The 16,939-nt window shown below is 45.0% G+C and overlaps 2 protein-coding genes across 5 annotated transcripts in view; one reads left to right on the top strand and one right to left on the bottom strand.

The window, feature by feature from the left end:
- The window catches only part of PXK (PX domain containing serine/threonine kinase like), a 93,876-nt gene extending 86,478 nt beyond the window's left edge, over positions 1–7,398 (top strand). For 2 of the 4 annotated variants that reach the window (XM_074198870.1, XM_074198869.1), the window contains exons 18-19: positions 4,670–4,699; positions 6,158–7,398. In XM_074198870.1, coding sequence (XP_074054971.1) covers positions 4,670–4,699; positions 6,158–6,369 — 242 coding nt within the window. In that variant the 3' untranslated portion in view covers positions 6,370–7,398. The remainder of the gene's footprint in view (positions 1–4,669; positions 4,700–6,157) is intronic. The other 2 variants (XM_074198872.1, XM_074198871.1) reach the window with 1 other exon arrangement.
- PDHB (pyruvate dehydrogenase E1 subunit beta) lies at positions 6,983–16,884 on the bottom strand. Its single transcript, XM_074198873.1, has 10 exons — positions 16,704–16,884; positions 16,571–16,624; positions 14,788–14,895; positions 14,640–14,702; positions 14,514–14,549; positions 14,133–14,418; positions 10,873–10,983; positions 10,181–10,272; positions 8,599–8,740; positions 6,983–8,247 (listed from the first exon to the last, which is right to left on the bottom strand). The coding sequence occupies exons 1-10, from the start codon at positions 16,749–16,751 to the stop codon at positions 8,102–8,104; spliced, it is 1,086 nt and encodes a 361-aa protein (XP_074054974.1). The 5' UTR covers positions 16,752–16,884; the 3' UTR covers positions 6,983–8,101.
- Positions 16,885–16,939: the final 55 nt, after the last annotated feature.

The raw sequence follows: 16,939 nt of genomic DNA, 5'->3' as shown, positions 1-16,939 counted from the left end.
TATGGTTACAAGCTGTATTTTAATAGCTTCATCCCTCCTATTTTTTTTAAGGCAAGTTTTCATGCCAGAATCTTTAGTCCAATACAAGAAAAAATAAACAAAACTACACTGAATTTTCAGATCTCTGGGGGTTTTATATGGATATAATTTTATTTACTGCAGAGTCATACTTAACCAAATAAACAGCTCTTCAGATGCCCAAGCCTTGGGGAGTGCTTTTTGTTCTAAGCATTTATTTTTTAAGATTTTGCTGGTTCAAAAAAGAAGGAATGCTTGGGAGGGGTGTGAGAATGATTTATGAGTCATTTTCCCAAATATGAAAAGGACCCCTTGAATGCTTACCAACCAATGAATGATTTTGTTTTATTGGACCGGCACTGATGTGTCCCTCTGTCTCTTCTTGTGGCCTCTGTTTAACTGAATGATGCTAACATTTGAATAATGACTTGTGTCCCCTTTTTCTCTCTTTTTCTTTCTCTTTGCTGTTTTCAGTAGAGCATGCGCCATTTTGAAGGTGAATTTTCGGTAAAGTAAGGTGATCATGATTTTTCTAACTTTAAAGATGCTCCGTTTCTGTTTGGGAAATGTAACCTCATTTTCCTGAATTGCTTCAACACTGAGAAAGGGGAACAGAAGGAAAAGTGAATTAGAAGCCGGTTCCTTGTCTGGGACAGTTCATTGAAATACAGCATCTTTAAATGATAATAATAATAATAATAATAATGGACTTCATTTGTATTCGTCCCATTGTCTTCACAGACTTTACAAAGTTTCCATTTTCACTCTGACTAGCTTTAAAAGAAGTTGTTCAATCCTAATGTCAGTGGCTAATTGTCAGACCAGTGAGTTCACTGGTTCCGAAGGCCTCAGCTAAATAAATGACCATGGATTAATGGGCCTGAGGAAACTCACTGAGACAACTTTCCTTATTTGAAGAGCTATCCTGGGGGCAGCTAGGTGGTGCAGTGGATAGAGCACTGGCCCTGAAATCAGGAGGACCTGAGTTCAAATCTAGCCTCAAACACTTAAAAATTACCTAGCTGTGTGACTGTGGGCAGGTCACTTAACCCTATTGCCTTGCAAAAACAAAAACAAAAACAAAAACGAAAAGATATCCTGCACAAGTGGATCCACAGTATCTTCCAGATTTCTTATTAAAAAAAAGTCCATCCTCCTTTAGTCTACCTTCTTCCCTCCTGCTCTGGTGTCAACTGGGCTGCTGGATGAATTCTCATCTGATCCCTTCTGAAAGTTGGTGGTGATGGTAGAGGAGTGGACTGAGCAAGGGGGAGGAATTTTGAGAAACAAATGAAGAGCCCTGTGATTTTAGGGATACAAAGTGAGTCACATAGAGGAGGTCTTGCTTCCCTACTCAACACATTTTTCTGAAATATGAGAATAGAATATTAGAATCCAGGGCAATCTTCTCCAACGGGGGATACCTGGCGCTAGGCCTTGGTGAAAATGGAGAGTTGTTGGTCATTCTTTTTCATCAGTCATCCTTTCATTTTTTAAAAATATTTATGCTTAAATCAGAAGCCTTGATGAGCATCTGTTTAGTAAAGTGAATGCAAGGGGCAACTAGGTAGTGCAGTGAGTCAGGAGTCAGGAGGACCTGAGTTCAAATGCAGCCTCAGTCACTTACTAATTACCTAACTGTGTGACCTTGGCCAAGTCACTTAACCCCATTGCCCAGCAAAAAAAATGAAAAAGAAAAAAGTGAATGCCCATACTATGTGGCTGAACTAAAAATGAATGACAAGAAGGGTCCCCCAAATAAGTTTGCCAGGGAGCTGTCCCTCAATGAATGCTTTCCTTAGTACTGCCACCTCTAAGGTGGATGTATCAGTATAGGACTGGGACAGTTTTTAATGAATTCAGTGAATCTAACATTTCCAAAACTGACAGAGTGAAAAGCCATATCTGAGTGTGACTTTTATTTAAAAACCACCTTCCCAGGGCAACTGGGTGGTGCAGTGAATAGAGCACTGATCTGGAATCAATTGGACCTAAGTTCAAATCCAGACTCAGACACGTCATAGTTACTTAGCTGTGTGACCTTGGGCAAGTCACTTTATCCCACTGCCTTGCAAAAACTAAAACAAAATTGTGGGGTTATATTAAAGTCACTAAAATAACTCTACCCTTTGATCAATGATATTACTATTAGGTAGTATCATTTATATATACATATATATGTGTGTGTATATATAAATATATATATATATGTATATATATATATATATATATATATATATATATATATATAGAGAGAGAGAGAGAGAGAGAGACACCCAATAGATGAAAAAGTGCTATGTAAGAAAAACCACCTTCCCCCTGAAAAAAAATGAAATAACACTTGCCATTGTTTATTATAGGTTCATGGCATTTATCCTGGTAGACTCTCTAGTTTGACAGGATGAGTTTTCATTTTAAAAATTTACCGTTATATTTTGAATGACAAAACAACACTTCCCAACAAACAGCAGGACAAATATGCTCCCAGAATCTGGTCCCTGTAAGCATCAGTTTATTGGTGGCTAAAAGAAAGGAAAGACTCTAACCAGGTGGACCCACTATTGACCTTGTAGGGCAGCTTTGGCAGCTTGGTTGTTGGCTTTATTTATTCATGCTTTCTTCATTCTGAATCACCTCATCCATCTTCTTAAGCTTCTCCAAATCCTTCCTACCTGTCCGTCATATATTACTATTCCATTCTGTGATCTGGTCAACATTCCCCCATCATTTCATACTCACTTTGAATCCAGTTCCCTGTTGAGTTAGACACAATCAGTTTTAGGTAGAAGTTGATGGGAGAGTCCAAAAGCCAAAGAGAAGTCAGAAATCACTTGAGTGAGGATCCCACCTTTGTTTCTTTTCCCTCCAGTTCCTCAGGGGCTCAGTGAAAGAGAGTGGTCATTTTTTCCTTTCTATTTGGGCTCTGCTTCTTTCCATCTTTCCCAGTATAGAAGATTGGCTCCAGCCTTTCCTCCTATGATCCCATGCAGGTCACCTGGCCACTGTCCCTGTCTGTAGGTGGGACATCCACCAGGACCAGTGTTAGCCAGGGGCCCAGGCTGATTTCCTTGGGTTCTCAGGAAGCCTTTTGCTGGCCCAACGGGCTATGAGTTTGTTTAAGCCACTCACTAATCTGGCCCACAATCCCTTCCTTTGGGGTTCTCCCCATTCCCTCCAGGTACAGTGAACTAGCTCCTTCTTAGAAACCTGAGACCTTTTACTTTGCTCCTGTTCTCCCTGACATTCTCCTCTCACTCATGTCCTCCTGGAGCCTTGATCTGTCGCCATCTAGCATTGAGCAAGTGGGTGTGTATGTGGTTGACTGGAAAAGACCCCGGCTCCTGAGTTGGGTGACCTAGTTCATTTCCTAACTGGGTGACCTTGGGCAAGTTGCTTAGGCTCTCTTGGTCTTCATTTCCTTGGTCTTGATGGCCTTTTGGGTCCCACCAACCTCTTGATAATATGCTCCTCTGTTTATTTGGTTGCATAAGTGCAGAGAAGTAACTCTTCCATGTGTCCTGAGCCCAGGCATTTCCCCCTACTTTGAGCCCTGATAATTGGGGGCCTCCAGTAGTGTGGGAACATTAGCCAGAACCACTAGGAGTCAGAGCTCTGAGCATCTGGTACTGACTTAGAGAGCTTGGGCCAATCTCTCTCCCCTGGTGGCTCTTTGGGAAGAGGGGCAGAGTGGTCTCCCAGGGGCCTGGCAGGCTGGTGGTCCTACTGGAAACACACACCTGGACAGGCTGGGCAGGACGGGAGACATGAAGGGTGGCTTTGGCTCCATCAAACTGGTACCTGCTGAGTCTCTGTAAAGACCTGAAGGCCCCTGGGAATGGGGCAGTGGAGGGGATACCTAGCGGACTCATGTTTTCTCCGGGTTAGGGGAACAGATGAGTAGCTTCTTTGTGCAGGAAGGTCGCTTGGAGTACTCAGAAGTTTAGGGAATGTGCATGTTAGAGCCCATGCTTCCTAGCTTCCAGGCCAGGCCTACTGGACATTCTCACCTGGTTAAAAAATACCTTTTCAATAGTAACTATTGGACATCCAGGATGTCCCAAAAGTTGGAGTGCAGCTGGAAGGGTTCCTAGCTTCAACCCCTTCTGGAAGCAGGGAAGCTTTTTCCATGACCCACTTCCCATCCAACATGGCAGCATTTCATTCCTCATTCATCACTATCTGTTGTCCAGAAACAGTGAGTTTGCATTGATTTTGTCTTTGTCTCAAAGTATTATCATCACATAGATAGAGACAGACAAATGACAGAGCTCCATCAGAAATGGGCTAACCCCAGGAACACAGAGTCTCCTGGGAACTCATTGTCTTAATGAGGAAGGCAGCAAGCAGAGCTATACAAACAAGCTTTGTTCAGGATAAAATGGAAATGATTAAAAGAGAGGAGGTCCTGAAACAAAGGCTTCCTGGGGAAGGGAGGTGGGATTTTAGTTGGAACTTAAAAAGAAGCCAGAGAAGTCGGGGGGCAATGAGGAGGGAGGGTGTCCAGGCCTGAGGGACAGTCAGAGAAGGCCCAGAGCCAGCTGGTAGATGGACTGATAGATGGAGACCTGGCAGATCATAGGTAGAGCTGGGGATACAGATAGAGCCCAAAGGAAGTTGGAGGGTGCCTTCACGTGTGATTCTTTCATTTCAGCTGTGTTGTGGGTAACTGAGGCTACAGAAGGTGAGTCTTCCCAGGTGGGAGATGTCCATTCGGTCTTGCTCATCCCATGCCCTCCTGCTTGCTGGTCTTCGCCTCCCTTCTTCCCTTGGGGGGCCTTCTGTCTGCCTTGTTACCTCCTTGGTCCTGCATGAGTCTCAGTGGCGGTCTGGCAGGAATCAGAAAAGTCCTCCATCCCCTTCTTTCACTGCCCTCCCCGGGCCGGGGAAAGAGATTCACGCTGACCTTATAGAGGTATGCCCCGAGGACACCACTGAATAATCTGGGGTGCAGCCTTGGGCTTTGTCGAAGGGTTGGCCTGCATTTGCTCTGAGGGAGCCCCTCCACACTTCAAGAAACTGCAGACCCACTGAGACCGTTTGGACCACTGAGCCCAGAACCCTCTCATTCCTCCACTGTTCATCTAGGGTTGGGTCCTCCAGCCAAGCACAGGTGGCTGTCTGGTTTCCAACAGATTCCCCCCCTCCCCCAAGACCAGGGAAGCTCCGTCCCAGGCAGTTATAGGAATGACTTGCAAAGCTTTGGAGGGAGAAGAGAATAAATGCTCCATTATTGAAAAAACAATGCTGAGTGGGTTGGGGCTTCATGTTCTAGGGCAGGCTGGGCCCTTTTTTAGGAGTCGCAGGAAAGGTGCCCGGTGACCAATAGAAAGAGCTTTCCATGCTGGAAGCTCCCCAGCCAAGCCATCCAAGGACCTTTTTAGACCCTGATCACTGGCTCCAGACCGTGCCCTGATGCCAACAATAAAACTGGAGATCACAAACCCCATCACGGCTGGCATTTATGTAACAGGGCTTGAAGGTTTACGAAAGTGTTCTCTTTGGATCCTTACAGCCCTGGAGGATGGGTGCTGATGTTATCATCCCCATCTTACATGTGAGGAAACTGAGGCAGGCAAGCTTGCCCACAGGGATGCACTGTGCCACGGTGGCATCCTTCGGGGCCCATCTCCATAGCAGAGAGACGGCCTCTGTAGCCTGGATTCTGGTTAGCAGAGGCATTGAACCTTGTAAAAGGGGGAGGCCTTTGGGAAGCAGGTGGCTCACCTTGGCCCCCCAGTCTTGGCACCGACTCATTCACCTCTGCCTTTAACCTTCCTGGGCCTCAGTTTCTTCATCCATAAAATGACAGGGTTGGACTCGAAGACCACTGAAGCCCCCCTCTGGGCCTGTGAATTCCCTAGGTGTGTACGTGTGCACACTTGTATGTGGGTGTGGGTGTATTCACCAGATGTGACTGGGTGACGTTGGAACCCCTTCTGCGGGGCAGATATGACCTGCTCTGCACTCCTTAGTCTTGTCCAGGGTCACACAGCTGGCCAGGATGGAGCGGAGGCAGGACTAGACTGAGACCAGCTCCCTCCCCACCACCCTTCCATCATGTTCACCTCCTTCATGCCATTCTGAGCTCTGACTCCATCTGCCTGCGCTGTTACTGACTGGACCTTCTTTACCCCCTCAGGTGTGTCGACATTGCCGCCACCGCCTGCACCTCCCCCCCCACCGGGGGCTCCGCCGCCTCCCCCCATGGATGCACCTCCACCGCCGCTCTTCATGCCTTCATCTGTGAATGGTACCAGCCGAGGAGCCTTACTCAGCTCCATTCAAAATTTTCAGAAAGGTACTTTGAAGAAAGCCAAAACCTGTGATCACAGTGCCCCGAGGATCTGCTGAAGTCGACTCTTCCCTGTCGGCTGCCATATTTAAGATTTTCCCCTTTGACCCCCCCCACTTTCCCACTGAATGATCGATGAGCCAGCAGGGTGGCACTGTGCAAATGCCCACCCAAGGGTCTTTCCAAGAGGGCAATGACGTGGCCAGTTTTGAGCATCTCTGGGCATCTTTCACCAACTGAATCAGAAAGCAGGGCATCAGTGACAGGCCTCCCATCATGGCAGCAAGTGCAAGAACTGTGCAGCCAAGATCATCGGTCCCAAAGTACTCTCCAAGTTCCTAGAGGCGCCTTCCATCCTTGTCAGTTCAGCCTCATCTCTGCTCAGAGCGGTGGGTGGGCCCGGGAAGCCTGGCCCACCAGGCCAGAAAATATCCCAGCTTTGATTGGCCTGAAAAATCACTTGGAAAATGGAGGTCTTCTGTGAGGATTTGGGATTGTCCACTTTCTAATTGGAATCTTCCGGAGAAGGGACAAGAGAGAATATGGATGGGATTCATCAGATAAGGATTGCTTCTAACATTTTCTATTGAATCAGTTGGTTTCTTACAACACAAATATAACATCTTTAAGAAACGACCATCTTGGAAAAACTGAACATAAATACATCTTACATATTCTTAATGTTATTGATTTATTTGAAAAAGATCCTTTATTTTATGATTTGCTTAAACCTTTAAACAAATTGCACTTTAAAGGATTATAGATAATCCAGTTTTGAATTCAAGTATCCATCAGTGTTTGTTACTATGCAGAGAATGTCATTGTGTATAGTTTCATGTAACCTGTGATATATATTCAGTTGTATTTTTTATTAAAAATATTAAACCATGTCAAGAGAACTTGTCTATATGGATGAACTAGCTGTCTCGAGACTATACCTTAAGGATTCTTGGAGACACCTTTGAGGGTGGAGATTTGTACAGTAATTTTTCCCCTAAATTTTAGTTTTCCTTTTTCATGTCCTATTTTCTTGTCATTTCTTTATTAATAAAAGCTAACTCCTACTGGAAGCAAGATCTTCCTTTTTCACATTCAACATACATGCTTATCTTATTTCTGAGAAGCACCATTGTGTTTGTTAGAAATACTCTAACATTGCCTTGCTTCTGGTGAGATGGTGGACAAACAAATTCTCTGCTTTTCAGGTGGAGCCATTTTGGAAACTGTCTCTGTGTTGGGGGACATTGGGGTCTTCTCTCACTAACACCATCACCCATTTTCAATTTATATAGGCTCCTAGGCTTTAAGAGCCTCAGAAGTCATCCAGTCTTCCAACAAAAGCAATGTTATTTTAGGTTAATCACAAAGACACATCACAAATGACTGGAACCAGAAGGCAATTATTTATTCCTTATCAAAACCAACCCAACTGTCAGATCATGCTCTCCCACTGTACAGACACGTTTAACTTGTCAGGTGGACCCTTGGCCAGGATTCCTTTGGGGTCCACGCCACACTGGTAATGGAGGCAGAAACATTCTATGCAATTAGTTTTCTTTGGAGTAAAAATAGCTTAACTGTAACAGACACAACAAGGTGAAGGTCTCAGAGCTGAGATGGCGGGGAGCGCTTCTACCCCCTCTGCTTTGACAATTCCCCCCACACAAAATGGTGCCCAGAGGCCTGGTGGCTCCAGACCATACAATACGCATGTGGACCGACGCTGCATCCTAGCCTCCGAAGCAATAATTACACGCAAGAAATCCCAGGGACTTCAATGTCGGTAACAAATTAGATATTTAGTGTTTTCTTGACTGCAAAGATGATGTCCTTGACTTGAGGGATGCAGTGCTCTTCCAGAATCTTAGCATAAGGCATAGGAACATCAGCCCCCGTGACGCGGACAGCAGGTGCATCGAGGAAGTTAAATGCGGGCCCTGAAAGGAAGGACCAGATAAAGTGAACTGGGGTTCATTAAACTGAGTTCAGAGAAATTATAGGACAGATTCTGCTGCCTCATTTTTCTGCTCAACTAGAAGCTTGAAACATTTCTATTTGTCTCACTGTAGCCTATTTTCTGAGTGGCAGCAACAGTCATTTAGGAAAGACCTAATGTATTCAGGGCCCTGGGGGAGAACCCAACATACTCCCTTTCCCCAAGGAGTTTCCAGGACAGACCGTGTGAACATGCTCAGCTTGGGGGGGGCGGGGAGTAGGCTGCTCGCTCATCTGTGGTGGGCTAGGATGGATGGATGGATACTGGGCTCCTGACCAGGTCTCTGAAGTACCTTCCATGATCCTCGCACAGATCTCGGCCCCTACCCCAAACTGGGGCCAGCCTCCTTCGACAGTCACGAGGTGAGTGGTCTTCATCACACTTGTCTCTATGGTCTCTATATCCAGAGGTCTGATGCTGCGCAGGTTGATCACCTAAAACACAAATTCAAAATTGACATCTGCTTCCCTAAAGTACCTAAGATCCCTGAGCTACCCTCACAGTCAAAGAAAGATGGAAGCGCATCGTTCACATGGGGTCCTCACGCCTCTCCAAGATGGGTTCCGAGAGGACCACACCCACTCTACAGGGAAGAGGGAGTCTGACAAAGCAGCCTCATTCCAATTCCATTATGTCCCAGTTCAGAAGGGGGCCCCCACACCATTAATGCATGCTCCATTAACCAGAAACCTAAGCCTGCAGACTGCAGGGGGAGGGCTGCCACCCCCTATTCTAAGATCCCTACAGTAAGAAAGAAGGATGGAACCCAGACACCCTCCCCCCAAGCACCCAGCAGTGGGAGTGAAGATGCCTAGAGCAGCAGAGGATCTGTAGAAAAGGGTTCCCAGGGGTGGCTAGGTGGCATAGTGGATAGAGCACCGGCCCTGGAGTCAGGAGGACCTGAGTTCAAATCTGACCTCAGAAACTTAATTACCTAGCTGTGTGGCCTTGGGCAAGTCACTTAACCCCACTGCCTTGCAAAAAAGAAAAAAGGGGTTCCAAGGGATCAGAGGGGCCAGGAGGATCTGTTCCCCAGGGAAGCACACCAGAGGCCTCTCCTGCTAAGCCCAAGAGAACAGGTAGGACTCAGTGAGGTCATTTGGGGGTACATCTCTGTGACAGCAACTGCCATGCTAATCTTGGGTAGGAGGGATGCCAGGCCATCCAGAGCTGAAAAGGAGCTCGGTGGAAAGGGTGGAAAAGACAGCCCACTAGTGTCATGGACAATCAGACTAGAAGAAATGGAGGTTGCTCCTGGAAGGATCCTGGGAATGAAAGGACAGTTTCCAGCCAGATGGGTGGGGGGAGGGATTTCTGCTGAGAGACTGGGCCAGAAGACATCTGGAGGTCCCCTACTCCCTGAAGACCTGAGCCATGCCACCAGTGATCTTGGCACTCGTCCTGTGTGGGCTTCAAACTGTAAGCCTCCGTTTACTAAGTCTTTAAAAAAATAAAACCAACCAAGGTCCCAAGAATGCAGGAGCACCTAATAATGAATGAGTGCTGGCTGTAAAAAAACAATGATAAATTCAGAGAAGCAAAGAATCATATGAACTGAAGCAGAGAAGCCCAAACAATCAGAAAACTGCCCACAGGATGGGTGACCCCAACAATCACTGAGGGGTGACACAAAGTTGGCTGCATACTGGCAGTGATCAAGCATATGGTGACCAGACATCACCCTCTCTGTAGAGGGAAGAACCACAGCATGGGACAAGGAGAAACACCAGGCACTGCAGGTAAAAACCTTAAAATCACTGTTACAAAAGATGGCTTGCTGGGTAAGGAAAATGAGGGGAAAACACATCTGCAAATGATTAAGACAGTAAAACGACATAAAATTCAACAACAATCAAGGCCAGCTATCAGCCTACCTCGCATTCCACCCCTTCTTTAGACAAGACAGCAGCTGCTTCCAGACAGTGGCCAACGGGACGGGAGTGTGAAACCAATGTAATGTGGGTTCCTGGAATCAAGCAGCAATAGGTAAGAAGTGGGTTATTTAGTCCAGTGCAATGTGGACAATTGTGCTTCCTGAAAATGGAAATGTTCCTGGGATAAAAGTTCTTTCAAATCTACTAATCCAAAGAATTAAAAACAGTTGAGGAGTTCAAGAAATACTAACTACATGGGGTGGCTAGGTGGCGTAGTGGATAAAGCACCAGCCCTGGAGTCAGGAGTACCTGAGTTCAAATCCTGCCTCAGACACTTCATAATTGCCTAGCTGTGTGGCCTTGGGCAAGCCACTTAACCCCATTTGCCTTGCAAAAAAAAAAAAGAAATACTAACTACCATACTGCACTTTACAAATATTATTTCATTTGATCACAGAGCAACCCAGGGAGGAAGGTATTATTTAAATCTTCATTTTACAGTCAAGGAAACTGAGGTAGGCAGAGTTGTGACAGGGGGTGAATTTGAATTCAGGTCTTTCTGGTTTTACTTTCAGGGCTCTTTCTACTGTACCAAAGGAAATCACCAAATCAGTGATTGTAGTAAATATATGACTGTTTCACTTCTTTTGTCCACATGCAATTAGGAGAGAGGGTATGGTATAGGAGTTTACCTTCTCTTTCTATTTTAGCTTTTCCAATAGGAATCACGAAATCTTTTGACTGACTTTCTTCTGGAAATTCAAAAGGAACTCCATACATCAGTTCGTTTTCCAGGACCACAACTACAAAACAAACGAGATTAAACCAAGGTAAGAATGATGCCTACAATTCTAGCCCAGAGCGGGACAGAAGTCACCTGGGTCTTCTTACTACCAGATGTTTGTCTCTCCCCACCCCCATTTCCTAGTGAACTGATGGGATAAGGGATAAGGTAGAGCAGAGAGGTCCAACTCAGGGGCCTGGAGAGACTCTCAAGCCCAGTAAATGTCCCTATGAGGTCCACAGGGGTCTGTTTCAGTATCAGACCCTACTCTGGAACCAACCCTGCCCCACCCCACTCTCAGTGCAAACCCCACAGGCAGCTCATTCTCTTGGTTTGGCTTCCTAGTCTGCAATTTTCCTAGAAATCTTCACATCATTCTGAAATCCAGATTAGTCTTTAAGAAATCATTTTCTTCTCCAATTTATTCAACTATTGCCCAAGTGGCACTCAAACTGTTAATTTATAAAGGAATGATGTATATATTTGCATCAGTTCTCCAAATATCTGGGATATTTGCCAGGTATTTATTGGAATTTTTTGCATTTTTAAAAATCATCTTGAAGAGATGTTAAATATCTCTTCTTATCTTGGCTGCATTGATCTGTTTCTACAAACAAATTGCAGTTTATTTGTAAAATAATTTAATGAAATCTGCAAATTATTTTTTAAATTATACTTTTTAAAAATTCTCTAGTCTTCTAAAATATACGTAGAACTGAGTCAAAGTTTCAAAAAAAAAAAGCCATTAAGCCATTCCCCAAGGGACAAATGATCAAAGGATATGCAAAGGCAATTTACAAAGATGACTTACAAAGTGATCCATGGAAAATTGCTCTAAATCACTACTTATTAAAGAAATGCAAATTAAAGCATCTCTGAGATACCACTTCATACCTCTCAGACTGGCCAATATGACCAGGAAGCTCAATAATCAATGTTGGAAGGGATATGGGAAATCTGGGACATTAATACATTGTTAGAACTGTGAACTCATCCAACCTTTCTGGAGAGCAATTTGGAATTATGCCTAAAGGACAACAAAAATGTGCATACCCTCTGACCCAGCAATACCACTACTGGGTCTATACCCTGAAGAGATGATGAAAAAGGGTAAAAACATCACTTGTACAAAAATATTCATAGCAGCCCTGTTTGTGGTGGCAAAGAATTGGAAATTAAGTGAATTTCCTTCAATTGGGGAATGGCTTAGCAAACTGTGGTATATGTATGTCATGGAACACTATTGTTCTATTAGAAACCAGGAGGGATAGGAATTCAGGGAAGCCTAGAAGGATTTGCATGAACTGATGCTGAGTGAGATGAGCAGAACCAGAAAAACACTGTACACTCTAACAGCAACATGGGGGCGATGATCAACCTTGATGGACTCGCTCATTCCATCAGTGCAACAACCAGGGACAGTTTTGGGCTGTCTGCAATAGAGAATACCATCTGTATCTAGAGAAAGAACTGTGGAGTTTGAACACAGACCCAAAGACTATTATACATTTAACTTAGAAAAAAAAACTGTTTTGTAATTTCTCTCTCTTATATTTTTTCTTCCTTAAGGATATGATTTTTCTCTCATCACATTCAACTGAGATCAATATATATCATGGAAACAATGTAAAGACTAGCAAACTGCCTTCTGTGGGGAGTGGGGGTAGGGAAGCAAGGTTAGGGAAGAAACTGTAAAACTCAAAATAAATCTTTCTTAAAAAAACTCTAAAAAAAATTCTCTAGTCTAGTCTTCCAATCATATGTGAAAGGCATCTTCTCCCATTGTCAAATTTATGTTGTCAAAGTACAATTTTTTCAAAAATATTCCTGGTCAGAAGTTGATGTTTTTTAGCAATTATGAGGATTGGAAAGTGTCCTCCTTTAGCCTCAAAAAGAATACTTGTCCTGCCCTCTTCATACTTTAATCCAGGAAAGACTGTGCCCTCCCTTAGAAAGAAAGCATTGTATAAGGATGATACTCTTTGAAGAGATGTGTGCCTTCAGGGAGATCAGATGTTTTATTTATCTTGCTCAAGTATAAATATCCCAACTTCCCTCAGCTCTAGGCCTCCACCTACAGGTTTCATCCCAGAGAATAAAACTTCATGTCTAACCTTTATTTTCTAACATTTTATTTTAACCCTCTATTGTTAAAGATTTACAGTGTTTAGATGGAGTGTGTCTAAGTAGAGTTATGTCACCACATCTAGGATGAGCCTGGTGAAATCCACTGTTTTATCCTGATGCCCACAAGCCGTGGATCTCCCCACTCCTCAACGAGTAAGTTATTTTTTAATTGCTTTGCTCTCAATTGATCTGCACATGCATCATTTCTACCAGCCTGCCTCCCAGAGAATATTGGGAGTAGTTTTAATTATGCCTTTGTAATCCTAGGGCGAAGTATACAGTAGATGAGAATCACAAATGCTAATTGCCTTCCAGTTTTCTTAGGAGCTGCTTTGCAGTAGAGACTCAAAACCAAATCCTTTCCCCCTTTCTGAGGAAAAATGCCAGTGATCTACAGGCTAGTTCTTAAAACAATTTGAAGGGGCGGCTAGGTGGCGTAGTGGAGAAAGCACCGGCCTTGGAGTCAAGAGTACCTGGGTTCAAATCTGGTCTCAGACATTTACCTAGCTGTGTGGCCTTGGGCAAGCCACTTAACCCCATTTGCCTTGCAAAAAAAAAAAAACAAAACCCTAAAACAATTTGAAGATTGACTGACTACTCATGATCTATTTTTTTTAAATCAGTAATTAATTTTTAGACAAAGTTTAAACTGAGGGAAAAACCAACATAACTAAGTAGTTTAAATAAAAGATAAAAAGTTGTGTTTTGTGAGAAACCTCAATTATTTGCATTTTTAAAAGACCACTAAGCTTAATGTCTTGTTTACATTCATCTCAGCTAATCCCTGGCTCTTCTGCTTATTAAAAGAAAGCATGTCCAGGAATCCAGAAAAGCTATGGATTAACCTAATCACAAACCAGGGCAGGTGTGAACAGACATTTTCTTTGTTTAATGGATATTCTTCACATCATAACAGGAAGAAATCAAACAGTTTTAGTTTTAGTTTCTTCAACTGACTAAAACTAAAGTTACTCAGGGCAAGTAAAATTTCTAAGGTTTCTATTTGACATTCTTTGTATATCAGTCCGACAAAGCACCCACCTGGATTATCATCCCGGATTGCTGCTTTCATAAGTCCTTTTGCATCCTCTGAATTCCAAGGACTGACCACCTTTAGTCCAGGACAGTGCCCATACCAAGCTGCAAAACACTGGGAATGCTGGGCAGCCACACCGGCTGAAGCCCCGTTAGGACCCCTGAAGACAATGGGCACAGGCTGAAGCCCACCCGACATATAGTAGGTCTTGGCGGCGGAATTGATAACCTGATCAATTGCTTGCATGGAGAAATTGAAGGTCATGAATTCACAAATAGGCCTCAATCCAGCCTGTTATAAAAGAAAAAATTATCAACCACCATAGTTGTGCTTCATTAAAACAATTTTCAAAAATCACAAGATTTTCAGAAATGTGTATTACATACCATGGCAGCGCCTACAGCAATCCCAGCAAAACCCATCTGAAAAAGGAAAAGCACAGACTGGAGTGGAGAAGGCCAGCAGAGGCAAAGCCCTCCCTTCTGCCTCAGCTCAGTCACGGCTCCCCTTACCTCTGATATCGGAGTGTCGATTATCCTCTTGTCCCCATACTTCTTCCACAGACCTCTGCTGACCTGTGGGTGATAAAAAAAAAAAATGTCAGATCCAGTGAGATCTGGGTGACTTTCTACCAAGTCTCTCCCAGTTCTCAGTCATTACCTTATAGGCACCATCATACTGAGCAACTTCTTCTCCAAGCAGAAAGACCTTCTCATCCCGCTCCAATTCTTCGTCCATCGCTTGATTCAAAGCATCTCGAACTGTCACCTGGTTATATCAGGGGGATGAAGCTCAGGGCCCCCTCCCAAGACTGTCCACTAAGCCCGAAGGAGCCAAAGACACCTGGACATCAGCTCTACAAACAACAGCCAGGCTACACCCAGAGCCATCGGGACCATCTGACTCATCAGCAACTTCTCCACTGGTTAAGACTTGGCATGAACTCGTGTAATGACAAGGGGGCAGCTGCTTAACTTTCTTAGGAAGGGTGGTGGAACACAAAGCAACAGAAAAAGGGGGAAAGTGTTAAAATCCACCTCTCCTGCTGACCTTACAAAGCTAATAACCCCAAGAGACTTCAGAAAAGCCTGGAAAGCCTGGCATGAGCTGAAGCTGAGTGAAGGAACACTATCCACACTAACAATGGATGATGAGCCACCCGGGTGCACTCCTTCATCTTTGCAGCACAACAATTGAGGACAATTCTAAAAGACTGATGAAGGAGAAAATTGTCCATATCTAGAAGGAACTGTGGAGTTTAAATGCAGACTGAGGCGGACCACCATTTTTAAAAGTTGTCTTGGATATTGTGTTTTATCTCTCCATTTGGATTTGATTCTCTTTCATAGCATGATTCACAAGGCGGCTAGTTGGCGCAGTGGACAGAGCACTGGCCCTGGAGTCAGGAGGACCTGAGTTCAAATCCGGCCTCAGGTATTTGGTAATTACCTAGCTGTGTGGCCTTGGGCAAGTCACTTAACCCCACTGCCTTAAATTAATAAAATTTTTCAAAAACCCATGATTCACATGGATCCATGTTTAGCAGTTATACATTTGGCTGGGGGGGGGGGGCTGTGATTGAAAAAAATTGCCCTTGGATGGAGCTTGAAGATAGATGGATGACAGATGGACAGATGACACATGATAGATGATCCATATGGTTGATAGACAGATGATAGGTAGATACATGATAGATGATTGATAGATCAATATGACTGATAGATGACAGATAGGTAGATACACAGATGACACATGACAGATTACTGATAGATCGATATGATAGACAGATGAGGTAGATACATAGATGACACATGACAGATGGTCGATAGATCGATATGATAGATAGATAGGTAGATACATAGATGACACATGGCAGATGGTCGATAGATCAATATGATAGATAGATGAGGTAGATACATGGATGACACATGACAGATGATTGATAGATTGATATGTACATAGATGACACATGATAGATGACCCACAGATGGATATGATAGATAGATGAGGTAGATACATGGATGACACATGACAGATGATTGATAGATTGACATGTACATAGATGACACATGATAGATGACCCACAGATGGATATGATAGATAGATGAAGTAGATACATAGATGACACATGACAGATGATTGATAGATTGATATGTACATAGATGACACATGATAGATGATCCACAGATGGATATGACAGACAGATGAGGTAGACACACAGATGACACATGATAGATCCACAGATGGATATGATAGATGAGGTACACACAGATGACACATATCTGACAGCCAGAGCCCCAGGGTGCGGGGGCCCGAGTTGGCGGCGGCGGGGCCGGGACCCCCGCGCCTCCTGATTTCCAGCGGAGCCCCCCACGTGGGCCGGGCAGCCGGCAGCCCCCCTCCCCTCCCCCCCGCGCGCAGTGCGCAGGCGCGCCTCCCTTACCTGCAGCGCGGCGGGCGCCGAGCGGTGAAAGCGCCTCCTCAGCAGCCGGCACACCTGGCGGGGGGGAGAGAGAGAGAGAGGGTCAGCGGGGCGGGGGAGCCGGGCCGGGCCGGGGCCGCGGCGCCGCACCTACCTGCTGGCCGCAGCCGGCGAGCCCGCTCCGTACCAGCCCCGCCGCCATCTTGCCCGTGTCCTCTACCGGGAGCGGGATTGGCCTAATGACAAACGGCGGGCCATGGAGCGGGGGGGAGCCGGCTCCGCCCCCCGCCCCGGTCTCGGCCAGTCAGAGGCCGCGGCGCCTGCGCGCTTCCCAGACTCCGCCCTGGGGGCGGGGCCAGGTCCAGCGCGCGGCCGGGATTGGCGCCGCCG

The sequence above is a fragment of the Macrotis lagotis genome, chromosome 8, assembly GCF_037893015.1.
Source record: "Macrotis lagotis isolate mMagLag1 chromosome 8, bilby.v1.9.chrom.fasta, whole genome shotgun sequence".
NCBI lineage: Eukaryota > Metazoa > Chordata > Mammalia > Peramelemorphia > Peramelidae > Macrotis > Macrotis lagotis.
The sequence above is the reverse complement of the archived record's forward strand: the minus strand, read 5'-3'. Positions and strand labels throughout refer to the sequence as shown.